Here is a 17,514-nt window from a genome sequence, read left to right as displayed (position 1 = left end):
ATGTTGAGGCAAAAAAATCAAATTAAAAAAAAATTCTAATGGGGTCTGAACTGGCAACGACTGACCAGGAGTGAGACTTTGGGATCGTAATGGATAGTTCGATGAAGATGTTGACCTTGTGTTGCAATTGTGAAAAAGTACTTCTTCACAAAACATACCGTTAACTATAGAATATGCTCCCATAAGAAGCAGTGAACTGCCACTCAAAGAATGAGTTTGCTATTGGTGTATAGGATGCCATGTTCAACAACAACAACGTTATAAGCAATATTATGTTCTTGAAACAACTGCTTTTCCTAGATTAATAAGACATGTCAGTGCAACTTTTTATATAGATTTTAATAACAAAATGGAAGTGTTATATCTCTTGTAATGTGTATAAGTATTTATAAGTTTTGTAACATCTTTTTATCTACTGTTAACAATGAGAAAGAACGCACAAAGTGTGAAGTTTGGCTGTCTCTGCAAATTTGCAGTATAATGTTGAAAAGACCCAGCATTCTCAATAGCAAGTTCTGCTGTTAGGGTGCAATCCAACTCACATTTATGCTAGGCTGAGGGGAGTTGGATGCGGTGGATCTCCAGCTGAGCTGGCTTGGTCTCGGCTCAGCCAGGCTATGCTGGCATAAGTCCCTCAGCCTGGCTCAGCCAGGGCTTGGGCGACCCAGCCCAGCTGAGCCAGCTCAGCCAAGACCAGCATAAATGAAGCTGGCATAAGTCCCGAAAAAGGAAAATTCCAGGGGTATGTTGGGGAGGGGCCGAAGTGAGGGGACTTAGGCCACATCCAACTTGTGTTCAGAGCGCTCTTGCAGGCCCCAATTCAGGCAAAAGTTACACCAGGAAAGTCTAAGAAAATAAATACAGTAGAAGTCAATGGAGAGGCTTACTCCATGGTAGGGGTATTTGTGAGAGTAGGGTTTTACCTTCTGCTTCCTCCGTGGAGCTCCCAGTGGAGCAGGTGTTTAGCCAACCCAGAGGTTTCTGAATGGCAACTGGAAGTGGCAGAACTTTACACTGGCTTCTCTTGTGCCAGCACCACTTATGCTGGCTTCCCAAGTTGGATTGTTTTGTTAGCTGGAGAACCTATTATTGATTAACATTGATGGAATAAGTATCAAACTTGCTTCCCATGCCCCAGCTATTTAAATATCTTAATCTCTATGAATTTTCCAATATAAATTTTAAACAATATGTTTAAAATCGTGTCTGTTTTGGAACTGCTTTTTAAGATTTTTTAATTTTATTAAAAAATATGTTTTTAAGATTTTAGTATGTTTTTAGTGTTTTGTCTCTTGTTTGCTGCCCTGGATTCCTTCTGGGAGGAAGGGCAGGATAGAAATTTAATTAGTAATAATAATTAATAATAATGATGAGTACTTGCACTTCAGGATATAGTGTCTGCCTTGGAAGATCGCTTACGCCCACTTGTCCAGGCTGAGTTGTCGGTATTGGTGGATGTCCTTCATAGACCAGAATTGCTCTTCCCAGAGAATACAGATGCAAGAAGGAAATGTGAAAGTGGAGGCTTCATTTGCAAGTAAGTGGTCAAACTGTTAATTCTTTTCCAGTAAATCTTGGTCCATATTTTTTTCTTCTTCTAGACCATTATTTTAGGATGTTACAATGTATTCTAATCTCAGCTTGTTATCAGCTTGTTATCATTTATCTTTAGTGAGATCTTAGCACTTAGCAGGTTTTCACATGGATCAGTCTGTCATGGAAAGGTTCTGGATATAGGCAACAGCTTTATGGCTATGTACTATACTGCAGGTGCTGTAAGAGAAACAATGATAAGTGGGCCTCCCAAAAATGTGAAGTGGATGCAGTTATATCTCAGCTTAATTCCTGCCATGTGAGTGGTATCAGGGGACCAGTAAGACAGTGCCATTTTTCCAGTGGGCTTTGAAGACATTTTCATGTTATCCTCATGTTGCTGGAAGACATTCATCAGATTGGGTTTTGGTGCCACCTTGTTGTCGCAGGGAGGAAAGACAACTTTGAAGGGAGTAGGCAGCTCCCATAACGCACTCCTTCAGTTCACTTTCCTGCCTCTCTCAAAGTGGCTGCGTTTCTTCCAGGTCCCATCTTTCCTCAGCCTTGAATTGTTTTACATTGCATTTTCCACCACTTTCTTCTTTTCTCCTATGCTGCTCATAATAACTCTGCTCATGTATCTGACCAGGCTGGCCCGTGCACCTTCAGGGACAGACTTACTACACAAGCCCTGTCTCATTCAAGGATTCCCTTTCACAGATAAACTGCCCCCCCATGGGAAGGTCTGTTACTTCAATCTCTCCTAATCCATCTGCTCTCCATATTTACAGTGCTGGAGAATCTCTCTTATCAGCACAATATCTCAGCTGGTGAGTTAGATCCATTAGACTCATTCCTGAGTTGGAAGAAAGAGAGTGGAGTGAAAGCTCCCCGACAGAGGAACAATCCTCTCATCACCTCTTTCACGAGTCTTATTTTGCCCCTCTTTTATCCAGGGCTTTGACAACTCTTGGCCTTAGTTCCAGTGCCACTGAGCTACCTCCAGCTCAATCTAAGGGGGCGATTATACTACCTGAGCCTAAGTCCTCAGTTAAGTCTATTCCTGTCCCTGGGCCATTTATCAGTGAGGCAGAATGGGATATGCCATTGCAATATAAAAAGTCTGTGTCTCTCGCTAACATGTTTTGCAATCTAAACCCAGAATTTACAGAACTACTGAAAATTCCAGCCATTGACTATCCAATCTCTGCTCTTGTGGCCAAGAACCTCCTCCCCTAAGATGGAGATTCTCAACTCAGGGATCCCAATGAGAATCATCTGGAGTTTGCCGTATGCAGGGCACATGAAGCAGCAGTTTTGACAATTCAAGCTTCCTGTTCTGCTTCAGTTTTCACCTGTGTGGCCCTTGTTTGGTTGGATGACCTGATCAACAATCCCAACCAGGATGTAGATTGACTTTGCAAGCCCCTCCTGAAGATTTCCAGGGCAGCAGCATATGTGGAGGATGCTACACTAGATGCAACTCCGTTTGCAACTCTGTCTCTTGTGGCAGATGTGGCGGCCAGAAGGACCTTTGGCTGAAACATTGGGAGGTAGATACTACCTCCAAGGTCAATCTGTCTATGGCTCCTTATTCTGGAGGGAAATTATATGGAGAAGTCGCCTTGAAGGACATCCTTATTGAATCCAAATACAAGAGGATGGTGCTGGTCTCTCAGAGAGACGACAGACACATCTCTTATCGCTTCTCCCCTTATCCATTGAGTCATTCCTTTTTGATTTGCCATCCATCCCAGAGGTACAAGGACTCCAGACCCAGCCAGGGTAACTGGAACATTCTTCCTGATTCCAACAAGGAGCCAAGTTCCTGCCCTCCAACAAAGGAGGACATGCTCAGCATCCACAATGATGCTATCCAGACCCCAGTTGGAGGCCACCTTCAACAATTCTTCCACACCTGGCAGGCCTCAACAACAGATCAATTGGTCCTCAATTCTTCTTTGGAATCTACTCCATATTTTTCGTGGTGCCAAAGAAAGAACGAAATTTCTAGAGGGCTGTGCTGGACCTCAGATTTCTAAACCAGTGGGTCATGCACAGGAAGTTCAGGATGGAAACCCTGGTGTCAATCAAGGAGGCTCTCCATCCTTGACACTTTTTGTCATCGATAGACCTCAAGGAAGTCTATCTGCATATTCCCATCTACCCCAGTCATAGAAAATTTCTTCATTTTGCTTATAATCACCAACATTTCCAATTTCAAGCTCTACCCTTCAGCCTAGCCTCAGCACCGAGGATATTCACAAAGGTTATGGTTGACCTGGTTGCTCATCTTCGCCTCCAGGGCATCCATATCTATCCCTACTTAGCCAATCTGCTCATTTGCTCACCAACAAAGTCACGGGCTCTTCAAGATAACAAAATCACCTTATCCAAACTCCACTCTCCCGGCTTCCTGGTGAATCTCCAGAAAAGCCACCTGAATCCTACACGACACCTGATGCATCTAGGAGCAATTCTCAACACAGTCAATGGGTCAATTTCTCTTTCACACATGCAGAGCACACACCACGAAGATAGCAGCCCTCAAGTTGATGATGTCCAAATAGCAGACCTAATGTTTTTAGCAAGGGTCCTATGTCTACTAGTATCAGCATCTCAAATGACTGCATGGGCCAAACATCATGCATGCCCTCTTCAGTGGTTCCTTCTTCCTTTTCAATGTGCCATCGCCCTCAGACAGCACATTCAGCTCTGACTCACTCCAGCACTGAGGGTGGCCATGACCTTGTGGGCCCAGGATCAGAACCTTCAGCAGGGTCTTCCATTCATGGAACCATCCCAGACACCAATAACTGCAGACACCAGCCTCAGTGAATGGGGAGCCCACTGCTGGGGCCACATGGTTCAGGGTTGTTGGTCTCCAACAGAATAAATTAAGAATAACAATTGGTTAGTGTTAAAGGCAGCATGCTTTGCCCTGCAGTTCTTTGTTCCTCATCTCAACCTATCCCACGTCCTCTTAAGACACGGACAACACTACTGTAAAAGCAAATATTGACCAGGAAGGGGGGGGGGAGAACAAGATCTGCAGAATTTCAGGCAGAGGCCTTCCTGCTTCTGAATTGGGCGGAGGTTCACCTTCAATTCCTGTCCGCCGAGCACATCAGTGGGACATCCAATGTTCAGGCCGATTGGCTGAGTTGGCAACCAGTGAAGCCAGGGGAGTGGATGCTGCATCCAAAGATCTACCTTCAGCTTCAACATCACTTTGGGAAGCCCCTGGTAGACCTCTTTACGTCAGAAGACAACCCATCAAGAGGTTCTTCTCGAGATTCCATTCCCCTAAGGCAGATGGTCTGAATGCTCTCACTGCATCTTGGCCCAGGGGACTGCTTTATGCTTTCTTTCCAATACCCATCCTACCACAGGTCCTACAAAAAATCAGGGAGGAAAGGGCTCAAGTGATCTTGATAGCCCCTTTGTGGCTTTGACACCCCTGGCTGTCATGGATTCTGACTCTAGCAATGTCTCCTCCATGGCACCTTCCATGTCTTCCAGACATAATCTCCCAGGGCCATCTACTTCACCCAGACCCAGCCTGGTTCTAGCTGACGGCCTGGGTATTGAACAGAGATGTCTGAGAAGGTTTGGCCTTGACTCTGAGGTCATTGAAACCATCTTGGCTTCCAGACACTGATCTACTGTTCACATTTACGCCTCAACATGAAAAGCATTTGACTCATGGTGCTCCTCCAAGCAACTGTCTGCTTGTAAAGCAAAAATTTCTCATATTCTGGCCTTTCATCAGGATGGCCTTAAGAAGGGTCTTAGACCTAACACCTTGAAGAGACAAGCTGCAGCACTTTCTTCACTTATTTCAGATCTGGTGTCTGCACTTCTAACCGTCCATCCTCTCCTGAAATGTTTTCTACAGGGGGCAACCTTAAAGTGTCCACTTATTGTGCATAGATTTCCCTCCTGGGATTTGCATAAGGTCCTGCATGCTTTGCAGAAGCCCCCTTTTGAACCCTTACCGATAATCCCACTAAGGATGCTGTCTTTGAAAGTCATTTTCCTCATGGCCACAACATCTGCCCACAGAGCTTCTGAATTGAATGTGGCTAAACACTTGCATTTTTTCAAATGGTCAAACACCTTTGTATTTTTCATAAAGATAAGGTTGTTCTCTGAACAGATTCTTCCTTTATACCTAAAATGTTGACAAAATGTCACAGGCAGCAAGAGCTAATTATGCCAACTTTTTGCCTGGCTCCATCCCATCCCTTAGAATACGTTTGGCATTCTTTGGATGTCAAAAGGACATTGAAGGTCTATATTGCCTGGACTAAGGACATTAGGCTAACTGACACACTTTTTGTATCCTTCCACCCAGCCTCACTGGGATGGACAGTAACTTCTTCCACTCTCTCAAGATGGATTCGAGTGTGCATAGCTCTCGCCTATGAGGCTGTAAGACATCCAGCCCCTGATAGAATCACACCCTGTTCTATGAGAGCCGTGGCTATCTCTCAACTAATGCTTCCATGGAGGAAATTTGCAGGGCAGCAACATGGGCATCCCCAAGTTCTTTTACCAGGCATTATAAAATTGATATATATGCCTCGGCCAAGGCAGCCTTTGGAAGGAGGGCCCTTCAGCAGGCCCTTCTTGACTAGGGGGCAGCCTTATTTGTTTCGCACCCTACAAGGGAAGCTTTAGAAAATCCCATTCTGATGAGTTTCTTCCAGAAACACAAGAAAGAATAGTTGGTTCCCTACCTGAATGGTATTTCTTTGTTGCTGGAAAGAAACTCATTAGGTCACTCCCTAGTAATGGCTGCCCTCTTAACTAGGCAGTCAGGCTACAATTTTAACATAAGGGGTTTTCTTCATATCTACTCATTAATAAGAAAAGAGACCTTTTGTCTATAGCTGTTTTTTCTCCTTTAACCTGTTCGAGCTTGGCAAGGACGCAAACTGAAGGAGTGCATTATAGGAGCTTCCTACTACCTTCAAAGTTGTCTTTCCTGCCTGCAACCACAAGGTGGCACCAAAGCCTAATCTGATGAGTTTCTTTCCAGCAACATAGAACTACCATTCAGGTAGGGAACCAACAGTTTTTTCTGTTGGTTCTCAGGATTTCGATGACAGAACAGAGCTTGGAAAAGTTACCTTTTTGAACTACAACTCCCATCAGCCCCAGCCAGCATGGCCACTGGATTGGGCTGATGGGAGTTGTAGTTCAAAAAAGTAACTTTCCAAGCTCTGTGACAGAAGTAGATGTGTTGCTGCCATCAAAAACAGCCATCTCTTTTAGATTTATTAGAACAAATGTGCAGTGTGACAATGGCCTACTTTTCATGTAACTCTACGTCAAACCATGGCTTAGCATAAATGAGCCAATATGTAGGCTCCCAGACAGGAGCTAATTGCTGCTTTGTTCCTGGTCATTTTCATGCTGGGGTAAACTATGGATTAGCTTAGCATATCATCTGAACCTGGACTTGTGGTTTTGCTTTCTCCAGACAAACCATGAGCTTTAACCATGTTTTTTACATTGTTTTTTCCCTATAGTTTACAGCTAATGGTTTGTTTAGGAGAGCTAAACCACAAGCCCAAGACTGGAAGGCATGCTAAGCCTGACTACAGCTTAGCTGAGCACAGCAGCAAAATGACTAGGGAGAGTAAGGTAGCTGAGATCTCCTGCCCAGGACTCCACACATTTGTTTGTTCATGCTAAGCGATGGCTTGGTTTAGGGTTGTGATGAATGAGGGCATTGTCATGTTTTGGGTTTTCTCATTCCCAATCCATATCCTGGGCTGTTTGTTACAGTGACATGAAAACTTGAAGTGTAATGGTGTCATGTCAGTTTTAATTGCTAGACGTTATGTGGGATGAAGTGAGGCTGCTGTTTTTGGTAGCAGCCACGCTTCTCCTGTAACTGCCGTAAGCTATAAGCTTTACCTTTTGATTATAGTTGCTTTAAAAAAAAAAGCTTCTTGTGTTCACTTCTTCAGGGCAATTCACTATGGGAGAGCTTGATAACTTTTAGACCAGAAAGACTTGTAGATCATGAAAATTTATTGTGATCCTATGGTTTCCTAAAACAGCATCCCAGAATCACATGGTTCTTGCACAGTAAACAAGGATTTCTGTTATATGAAATACCTTTCTGCATAACAGAACTTCATAATTATAGTTTTCTTATTCCATATTTACGCAATCTTTCATTTTCTCATTGCACTTGGAAGTCCTTCCATATAGGAGAATTGTGGGGCAAGGTTCTCTGGTTGCTTCACATCTCTTCCCAGTAATAGTGCAAATATAAGCAACAAATGAATATAGCATATGCTAGCTTATTGGCCAGTTTGTTCTTCCTCTTGATCCTTGATTTTAAATAGCCACAAATGCCTTCCTAATTGATTAGAAATTCTAGTACTGAAACAAACTGTGATCAATTGGTTGTTTTCAGGTTAATAAAACATACTAAGCAGCTGCTGGAGGAGAATGAGGAGAAACTTTGTATTAAAGTATTACAGACACTCAGAGAAATGATGACCAAAGATAGAGGCTATGGAGAGAAGGTACTTTAATTTACCATCTATTGTTTTGTCTTTTACTCTGTCTTTCTATATGCAGAGTAGTAAAAGAAACAGCGGAACTGGGTCCTTATATTCTACTTCCTGTATTTTGAAAACCTTTAAAACATTGATGAGTACGATTGAATTGCTGCTGTTATAGTTATCCCAGGGGCTTTTAAATATGCAAGCTAGAAATTCCAAAGCCGTACATTTACCTTCACTGTTGAGGACAACTGATTATAAAATTGGTTGTTCAGCTTTTTATCACATGGTGAACACAAAATCAAGCGGAAAGATATCCTAATTCTCCAGGGGTTCCCTTTCTAGCATTTCACTGTCTTCACAATTTGATTTACTACTCATTGTAATGTTAGCACAGGATAACTGATGGTTTAAATCAGAGGTGGCTTGCCTGTGGCCTTCCAGGTGTTGCTGGACTCCCAACACCCATCAGGCCCAGCCAGCCAATGGCCAATGATCAGGAGTTATGGGAAATGTATTCTAGCAAGGACTTCAGTTGTGTATAAATATTGTTTACTAACTTCATGTGGTCTCTCAGGATCCTGACTGGTGTCAAATTGTATTTCATTTGTATATGGACATAATTTATTTTCATATAAGTGGACTTTTTGTTATATCTGCATCTTGAAGTTATGTAAGCCTAGAGGTGCCAGTGAAGTTCTCTCAGTTAAGGGTCAGATAAGAAATTTGCAGGCTCATAAAAGACCAGCACACATAAGAAGTGAGCTCTTGAAAACCACTGAATTCTCTAGCTAGGATCAATATCTGAGGAGTAAAAGAATTTCTGGCTCCCTCCCGTTAGCGGTTTTTAGCCCCAAAAAACCCTCCTTGCCTGCCACACTCCCCCCATCCTTTTACTTATCTGACAAACAGTGGTGGCACACAGAGACAGGACAAGTGGGAGGTTTACCTTTTCTTTCTTCCTTCTTTGTTGCCTAAACATAGCAGCATACACAAATCCCAGAGGGCTGCTGTCAGTCTTTGGACAAACTACATCTCCCATGATGTCCTGTGCCCTAGTATGTTTCTACCAAGGGCAACAGTGATGCTTCCACTGCTGTAGAAGAGGTAACTAAAGGGAAGGAGAAGGGTAAGAACATAAGAACATAAGAAGAGCCTGCTGGATCAGGTCAGTGGCCCATCTAGTCCAGCATCCTGTTCTCACAGTGGCCAACCAGGTGCCTGGGGGAAGCCCGCAAGCAGGACCTGAGTGCAAGAACACTCTCCCCTCCTGAGGCTTCCGGCAACTGGTTTTCAGAAGCATGCTGCCTCTGACTAGGGTGGCACAGCACAGCCATCACGGCTAGTAGCCATTGATAGCCCTGTCCTCCATGAACTTGTCTAATCTTCTTTTAAAGCCGTCCAAGCTGGTGGCCATTACCGCATCTTGTGGGAGCAAATTCCATAGTTTAACTATGCGCTGAGTAAAGAAGTACTTCCTTTTGTCTGTCCTGAATCTTCCAACATTCAGCTTCTTTGAATGTCCACGAGTTCTAGTATTATGAGAGAGGGAGAAGAACTTTTCTCTATCCACTTTCTCAATGCCATGCATAATTTTATACACTTCTATCATGTCTCCTCTGACCCGCCTTTTCTCTAAACTAAAAAGCCCCAAATAGGGTAGGAGACCTTTGGGGAACATGCGCGGGTGGAAGCATTTCTCCAAGCCTGTAGTGCTGGGGTAGCCTCATGCAGCTAGCCAGGCACCTTGCTTGTGTTCCTGAAACTCCTGTCTGGCTTTCTTGGCTCATTCTGCTCCTATGGCCTTGTGGATGACCAGGATGGTCAGTGGTAGAAGTGTCAGAAAGCCATTTAGGATACTGGGTAACGGATGCAAAGATTTCCATTCCTGCAGCTGGAATGTCAGGGTCCAAAGGCTGTGCAGGAATGTTCCTTAGGAATCACTGCCAATGCTGGGATTTACTCTGGGGCCCTGTTATCCTTGCTGCTGCTTCTCCTTGAACAGAACCTAGATTTTAGGACTGAACAGGACTGACAACTTTCATGATTCCTTAAGAACTCAGCCTTAAGAATTTATCTGGGGTTAGGCCCTCTTTTGGACATGGGATTTTCATGCTTTAAGGAACAGAATCCCTTGGTTTCTCTCTTAATTATCTGTGTAGGATCACTTGCATTCTTAATCCTTTTAAGTACTAGGCAGGCATAAAGGAGATTCCACTGTCTAAAAAAGATGAGACCCAATTTTACGTATTAATTTGAGCAAAAGGCAAGGATGCAAAATAGAAACCCATTTTAGAGCTCCACAATCATTCTCTCTTCCTGCCTCCAACCCATAAATCCTTATCTTCACAATGAAGGAAAGGGGTTAACAAGCACCCAGTTCCTCCTTCTTCTGCACAGCTATATTTCCAAGGCCTGAGCTGTCTTCTCAGCCTCCAGCCCACATCTGCCATATATAATAATGCAGCCAGGCACAATCTTTTAAGACTTCCTAGAGACAGGATTGCATCCCTAGGCCATGTCACTGCATGCATGTTTACCTACCCCACTGTGGATGCTTTTTATTTGCTTTGCCACTCAAGATGGTGGAAGAATGAAACTCATAAGAAGTATCTGGATTGGCCCCATGTGGGCAAAAAGAGTTCAATTTTAGGCACATACTGTAGCTGTAGCCATTATTCCATGGAGGAAGATACTATGATCTAGTTATGTAGCTAGTTTCTTGATGCGCTATAGTTACAGATAAGGATTTATTTAATGTTCAAACTGACTACTTTATTCTAGTGTAGATTCATTGCTGCTTTTGTTTTGAGTGAATTTGGATAACTACTTCCTTCCTCGAATCTACTTAAATGATCAACAATGCATTCTTATGATTTGCCACTTTTTTCTTGGTTAAATATATCCATTCCTTTAGCCGTTCCTTTAGTCATCTTATTCTAATTAGTTTTCAATTGTACCCAAGTATGCAGAAAGTTGGGATTTATTATTTTAAGATACATGGCCTAAAATGGATGATATAGTTCAGGTAACAGATTGTCCTAATGGCTTTCCAGTTAAATAAGTATGACATAAAACAATACATTAGTCGTTGGCTACGAAAATCTTTTTCTCTCTCTATCACCGATATTTCTGCAGTGTGGCATGGAAGCGGCTGTGCCACATTAAACATATTGTATTCTAAGACAGTAGTCATGAAGCTAATAGTAAAAAAGTTGTGACTATTACCAACAGAAAGGGAAAGGTTTAGAAACATCTCTGTTTCTAATATATGAAAAATCAGTGAATGAGTGAATATTTAGTTTTGTAAATTTTGAAAAAGTAGCTTGCATGTATTCCAGTGGCAGAAATAAATGGAATGGAAGACATGCAGCCTTCTTCCAACTGTTTCTATTATACCATGTCCTGCTTGATACATCATCTGGAATACCCTGTCCTTAGCATGGGGATATTAAATTAAAACCACCTTAAAATATTGTCGCACGGAAAGGATTCCGAAGTTCTTTGTACAATGTCTGGATGGAAGTGGCATTACAAGAATGCTTGTAACTTTTCCCATAGGGACACAACTTCCTTCCTTCCTTTTTTTTGGGGGGGGATAATCTAGTAGCAACTGTATACAGCCCCTGTGCAGGTGTAAACAGCAGAAACTCCAGGTCCCCCCTCCCCCAAAAAAACTTCTCCATGTAAGTTGATAGTTATGTATTTTACACCCTATTTACTGGTTATTTCAGTGTTCTTGATGCTTACCATGCCCTTTCACATAAAGGAAATTGTAGTATACCAAAATTCCCCAGGGGTCCTGGAAAGCCCAATTGCAGTTTCCTGGTGTACCTAGAGATTGAAGTAGGATGGTGTCCTTTGCTCATTTCCATAAGAATATCAGAAGCTGCAATATACTGAATTGATTTAGGATGTGGGGAAGAGGTTTTCACCAGCCCTCCTGCCTGATATCCATAAGCAGGAGAAGCGTGGTCCTTAAAGATCTTCTACATGCAGCATATATGCACTCCTACTGAGCTGTTGCCCTAGTATGGACATGGTAGCTCGAAAGCCATGCAGTCAAATGGATTAAACCCTCATACAGTAACAGATGTTTTCTTGTGTGCCTGCTGTACATGGAAAGACAAAGGACAATAGTGCTGCATCCAGCAGTGAAAGGGGTCATGGTTCAGTGAGAGAATATATTCATTGTAGTGAAGTAATGCATCTTTAATCCTATAGTGATTGTATACTAGGCAGGTTTTTTTCCCCTGCTGACACAGGAACATGTGTACACTTTTGATAGTTGGGCTATTTGCGTTCTAGGACAGCGGCAAAATTTAATTCAATGATGCGTTAAGGAGAGAAAGTATGGGACAACAAGAGTCAGATATCCTACAAATACAAGATTAGAGCTAGTTGCAGATAGAATAGGCATTATGAATCTTGGTACTCCTGCCACCTGGATACTTGCAATTTCTCTTGTATTAATGCTTGTTTTCAACGTTTTCTCTTCCTTTTTTCCTTTTCCAGCTGATTGCACTTGGTGAATTGGATAATACTGAGGTCTTGCATTTCTTTTTTCAAAATGTTAAGTCTTCACAGTGGTATTGTGATGTTTGTAGCCCTGTAATCTGTTGTGCTGTCTTGCCAGTGTTTAAGCATTGTGGTTCATGTACTTGTGCTAGTGAAGCAGTAGAAAGTAATTGTGTCTGCAATAAAAAGAATTAATTTTATTAAAATGTATATTATCCTCCAAAATTTTTGTCCAAATGCCCTCTATGGATGCAGCATTTTTAAACTCTTTTGAAGGGTAGAATGAAGAGATAGCGATCATTTTGCATTATTCATCATAATCTAACCCCTTTAAACCCACAGAGTATTTGTATGCATTTAGAAACATTTAATGAAAGTACAAGGATGAAGGAAGTCTAACTTTTCATCCCATGTTTGCCAGTTTGAGTAACTACAAGAAAAAAAGGCAACTAGACGCTGGGATCCAAAGAGCTTCATTGGGCTTTCTGATAGGCTTGAGCATGAGTTTTTGAGAGCCCATACCATATATCAAATTGTCTTTGGAAGTACTTTCTGTTTTAAAAGTTTTGCCATGTGGCTCGACAGCTATTTGAGAAATGCCACCACAAAGCATGCTTAGATATACAGAAGTAGTTGTGTGATCCCTTGGATCCTGGCAATGGACCGCCATAGTCAGGGAAACACCATCCTAGATCAGTGCAGGATAAAATTACTGATTACATTGTGGTTACTTGGATTAATTCTCCTAAACTGATATCTAAACAGGGTGAATCTTTCAGTGGATCAGTGGCTAGCTGACCCAGTTTTCTTCTAATAGAGATCTGGGATTCTTAATTTAGCAAATGATTATGATTGATGACATTAAAATATAGAGATTTCTCTCCAGAAAGGAAGGAAGTATGGAGTAGAGAGTTGAGATTCCAGGTTAACAAGCTAAGTGGTGAATTCTTATAGGGATTGCAGATTTGAAGGTGCCATCTGTAAAGCTAAATCAGCAATCCTTTGCATATATACTTGGGAGTAGATCTGTTGACCTTTAGAGCTTACTCTGAGTAGACATGGATAGAATTGGACTGCAGTTGAGATATCTTGAACTGTATATTTTGAATTAATAGATATCCATGGATTACTATTGAAATCTCTCTTAAAGGAAGCAAGTATTCTTATTTAATAGCTCTGAGAAAATGGTGACTATCTAGGAGATTTATATCCCATCTTTTGATCCACTAGGTGGCTTTACAGTACTTTGCAATAATATACACACAGTCCACACAGTGCAGCAATGCTTAGTCTTCTGGCTGATGGCAGAGGCCAGAATATGTTTCTCTTCCGCTCCAGTCCCAGGAGTCCCAGGACAACTGGCAGTTGAGGCTAAGTGTCTGGCGGTTGTGGGAGCAAGTCTACTGCAGTTGATCCTTCTCTAGCCAGTGAGGCCAGGTTGGTTTTGCCCTTGCTGAAGGTAGCAAGGTTGCTCTTCTGTTCTGCTGCCAACATTCCATTCCATTCAAAGTTCATTGCTGCCAATTAAATGTCACTAGAAAATGGTCTATGTCCATATACTCAGGAATCTAGGACTTGGGGCCCATTCATACGACTGTATAATCTGCAATATTACCACTTTGTGTCCTCATTAATTCACCATCATCCATATGATGTTGCAAACTAATACGGATTTTCATGTTCACAAATCCGCATTAGAAATACCACAGAAGAAACGATAAGCTTTCCTAAACCGATAATCAATCACGTTAACATCCATGGGCTTGGATGCAATGCCGTGGACTTTCCTGTAATAGGTGGTCCTCCATCATATGCCAAGCCCCTAGTGTCCTTCCCACCCAAGAGCACATCCACAAACCTGTGCATGCTTGGGAATTAAAAAAAGAAATATTTAGCGTGCAAAAATCAAATGACTATGATGGACCAGTAACTGGAAAGGGATGGACTTAGGGAGCAGCCAATGCTACAGCAAAAGAACAAAAAAAGCCCACCTGTATGGACGCTTGATAGTTGGGTTTTCACAATAATCTGACCAGAAACAGGACAGGTATGGATCTCAAGGCCACCAACCGAATATGGAAAACACGGGTTTTGTAATTAGGTATGGATGGACCCCTAGATGCTTCCCTGATTCTGGAGGAGAGCATAAACTAAGTGGCAGAGTTGAGAAAGTATCAGCATATATAGCTTTTTCTATTGATGTATGTGGCTTTTTAAAAATGTACTAAGGTGAACTCTTTCCTAGAATGTTATACTGGAGATGTGCATATTTCTGTCTCTAAGGTGCCAAATTATTCAGCCTCATCCTAGGCCCCCTTGGTTTCAGAGTGTAGAGTAGCCTTCCCGAAATTGGTGCCAGATGTTTTTCATTACACCTTCCATCATCTCCATGCTGTCTAAGGCTGTTAAGGTATAGTTCGAAACATCTGGAGGGCACCAGGTTGGGGAAGGCTGGTATATCACTCTGATTCACTTGCAACAAACTCAGAGGTCATTTGGGGCTGTTTGTTTGTGTTTACTTTGATTTTCAGCTCAACGCTTCCCTCGTTCCCACCCAAATCTCTGAACATTATAGCCTGCTGTGTTTTGCAGTAAATCAACCAGAGTGATCTGGCTCAATTTAGAAATTAGGCTGTTGATTACTTTGCTGGCTGCCTTGTGTGGAAGGATTTCATGCTTGGAGCAGGTGTGTTTATAAATATAGGAAATGAGCGCTGTCTGTTTATTAAAAGTGTCTTCTGGCAGTGGTTTGGATTCTCTGAAACTTCAGAAAGGAAGCCACAGTGTTTTCCTTTGTGTGATTTCCACCAGCAACTGTGAAAGCATGGAATAAAAGACACTCCGTTTTTAGTCCTCATTCTGCTAAAATCTGCTCTTGCAGTCCCAATTATTTGTTAATCCTCTCCACCAGCCATCTATGAATGTTTGTTTTTGTTGCTGACAGGTATAGAACTGCAGTATTGTGGCATATGCCTTCATGTACTAGAACCACTTTGATGCATAAATAAAAGCAGCAGTGCTTCTCTTGGGGTATAAAGCAACAACTGCTGTTCTGTTTTGACAGTACCTAAGCTGTTCATGTTTATCCTGGTAGTGAACAGGCAGTGACAGACACAAGGAGTGGCTATTTAGATATGTGCAGTACAGATAATTGGTCCTTTGCACTGACCACCAGCAGTATACAACATCCAGAAGTAGTTGTGGACCAACACCTTATTTGCAAATTCCTTTTAGAGAGGATAACCATTAATAATATTAAAAACAAATATCAGAAGAAAGGCAGGGTAAAAATGCAATGAATAGTAAATAAGCTGGCTGTTTCACGTTTGCTCTAAACTTTGTAAGCATGAAACTGTTATACTAAGATAGAACAACAGGAAATTAAGAGCAACTTCCAGGCGCTATTTTGGCAGTTCTGCTGAGAAAAACGAAGAGAACAGAAAACCTTGGCTAAATATTACTCTAATGTGGATAGTCTTGGAATGAAGACAAGTGTAAGCCATCTTAAGTGAATCTTTAACTATACTGACAAAAATGATTGAATGAGTGGGAAATGATGGCTACATAACACCAGTACCAGCAGCTTCAGAGTTTGTTGCCCAAGAGACTTATGTGAAATGGGTTTCTGCACTAGAAAAAAAATCTAGGAGTAGTATAATTTTAATGTTGCATTTCTCCTTATATAGACAGATTCGTTGTCTTGTACTAATCTTTGAGGCATGTTGTTCCTTCAGTAGGAACTGGAGATAAAATAAGCCTTATTTTTTTTGTTTTTGTTTTTTAAATAGGAGTAATTTAAAATTTTAATGGCCTTGATAAAGAAGTCATAAAACAGAAGAAATGAAATTGAACATTGAAATGAGATAGCGTTAAAAGAACAGATCACTCTTCTTAAACAATTACATTTTGCCTGAAGGGGGCATCCTGGTGACGCAGAATGGAGTTGAGACATGTCCTACTTACCTTCTCTCTCTCTCTGTCCCTCCCTGCCTGCCTGCCTTGCCTGCCTGCCTCCTACATTGCAGTGAACTGCTCTATTGGGTACCTGCCAACATTCAAGCAGCAGTTACATAAGAGGCAGGGTTTTTTTTTTCCTGGAATTTAGGCTCGGTGCTGATGTGTGACCTTCAGCAGTAATTGCCAATAAAAAATGGTGAAGCTGTTTACTGTTAGTTCAGCCCAGATTCTTGACTGTAAGTATCCCAGACTAATATAACGCACCCTATCCTGGAGATTTTGCTCTTCTATAAAGACCTTTGGTCTGTATTACTAAAGGGCTCACTGACATTTAAGTGGTGATGTTTAAAGGGAGAGAGGTACTCAAAAGAAATATTTTCAGATATAAAGTATAAGCAAATGTGTAATTATGGAAGACAGCTGATATGATAGGGAGGATTTTCTAGTCTTTGCCTTTATCGGTTGCATACTAAACACGCATTCAACAAATGAAGTTTTCCCATGGCCATGAATTTCTGCCTGTTTTGTAACTGATAGGCATCTTGTTAGAAGAAAGGGCAGTAACTCCAGCAGGATAAGAAACGAGAAAAGGGAAAAAGAAGCATTTCAAGACCAGTCATGAGTATTTTCAGCTGAGTCTTTCATTCCTTTCCCACAGAAAAGTTGGTTTTTCGACGACTACTGTTGGAGGAAGAGGTCTGTCCACTAATGTTGTCTGCATTTCCATGACTTCTACACACACACAAGTTTTCTTGTTACTTCCTTCTTCCCACAATGAAGGGAGGAACATAACTCTCAGGTCTCCCAGTAGCAGGAGTAAAGATGGGGGGTTGCTTTTTTTTTTCTCCCCTCCCCATTCCTGATCTTCCCATATAATAGCAGTCCTCAGCTGTGTTTAAGATTTGTGACCTACATTTAGCTACAACCTGTAATGCGAGACCTACTTCCATGTTATTTAAAAAACTATTCACATCCATCT

The 17,514-nt window shown here is 41.9% G+C and overlaps 1 protein-coding gene across 5 annotated transcripts in view; it reads left to right on the top strand.

Moving 5' to 3' along the window:
• Positions 1–17,514, top strand: part of ITPR1 (inositol 1,4,5-trisphosphate receptor type 1) — a 347,896-nt gene that overhangs the window by 213,002 nt on the left and 117,380 nt on the right. For 4 of the 5 annotated variants that reach the window (XM_061618551.1, XM_061618549.1, XM_061618550.1 and 1 more), the window contains 2 exons: positions 1,389–1,537; positions 7,970–8,081. In XM_061618551.1, the coding sequence (XP_061474535.1) occupies positions 1,389–1,537; positions 7,970–8,081 (261 nt within the window). Of the gene's footprint in view, positions 1–1,388; positions 1,538–7,969; positions 8,082–12,575; positions 12,609–17,514 lie in introns of all 5 variants that reach the window. The other variant, XM_061618553.1, reaches the window with a different exon arrangement.

The sequence above is a fragment of the Rhineura floridana genome, chromosome 3 (assembly GCF_030035675.1).
Source record: "Rhineura floridana isolate rRhiFlo1 chromosome 3, rRhiFlo1.hap2, whole genome shotgun sequence".
Lineage (NCBI taxonomy): Eukaryota > Metazoa > Chordata > Lepidosauria > Squamata > Rhineuridae > Rhineura > Rhineura floridana.
This window is presented reverse-complemented; position numbering and strand designations above follow the sequence as displayed.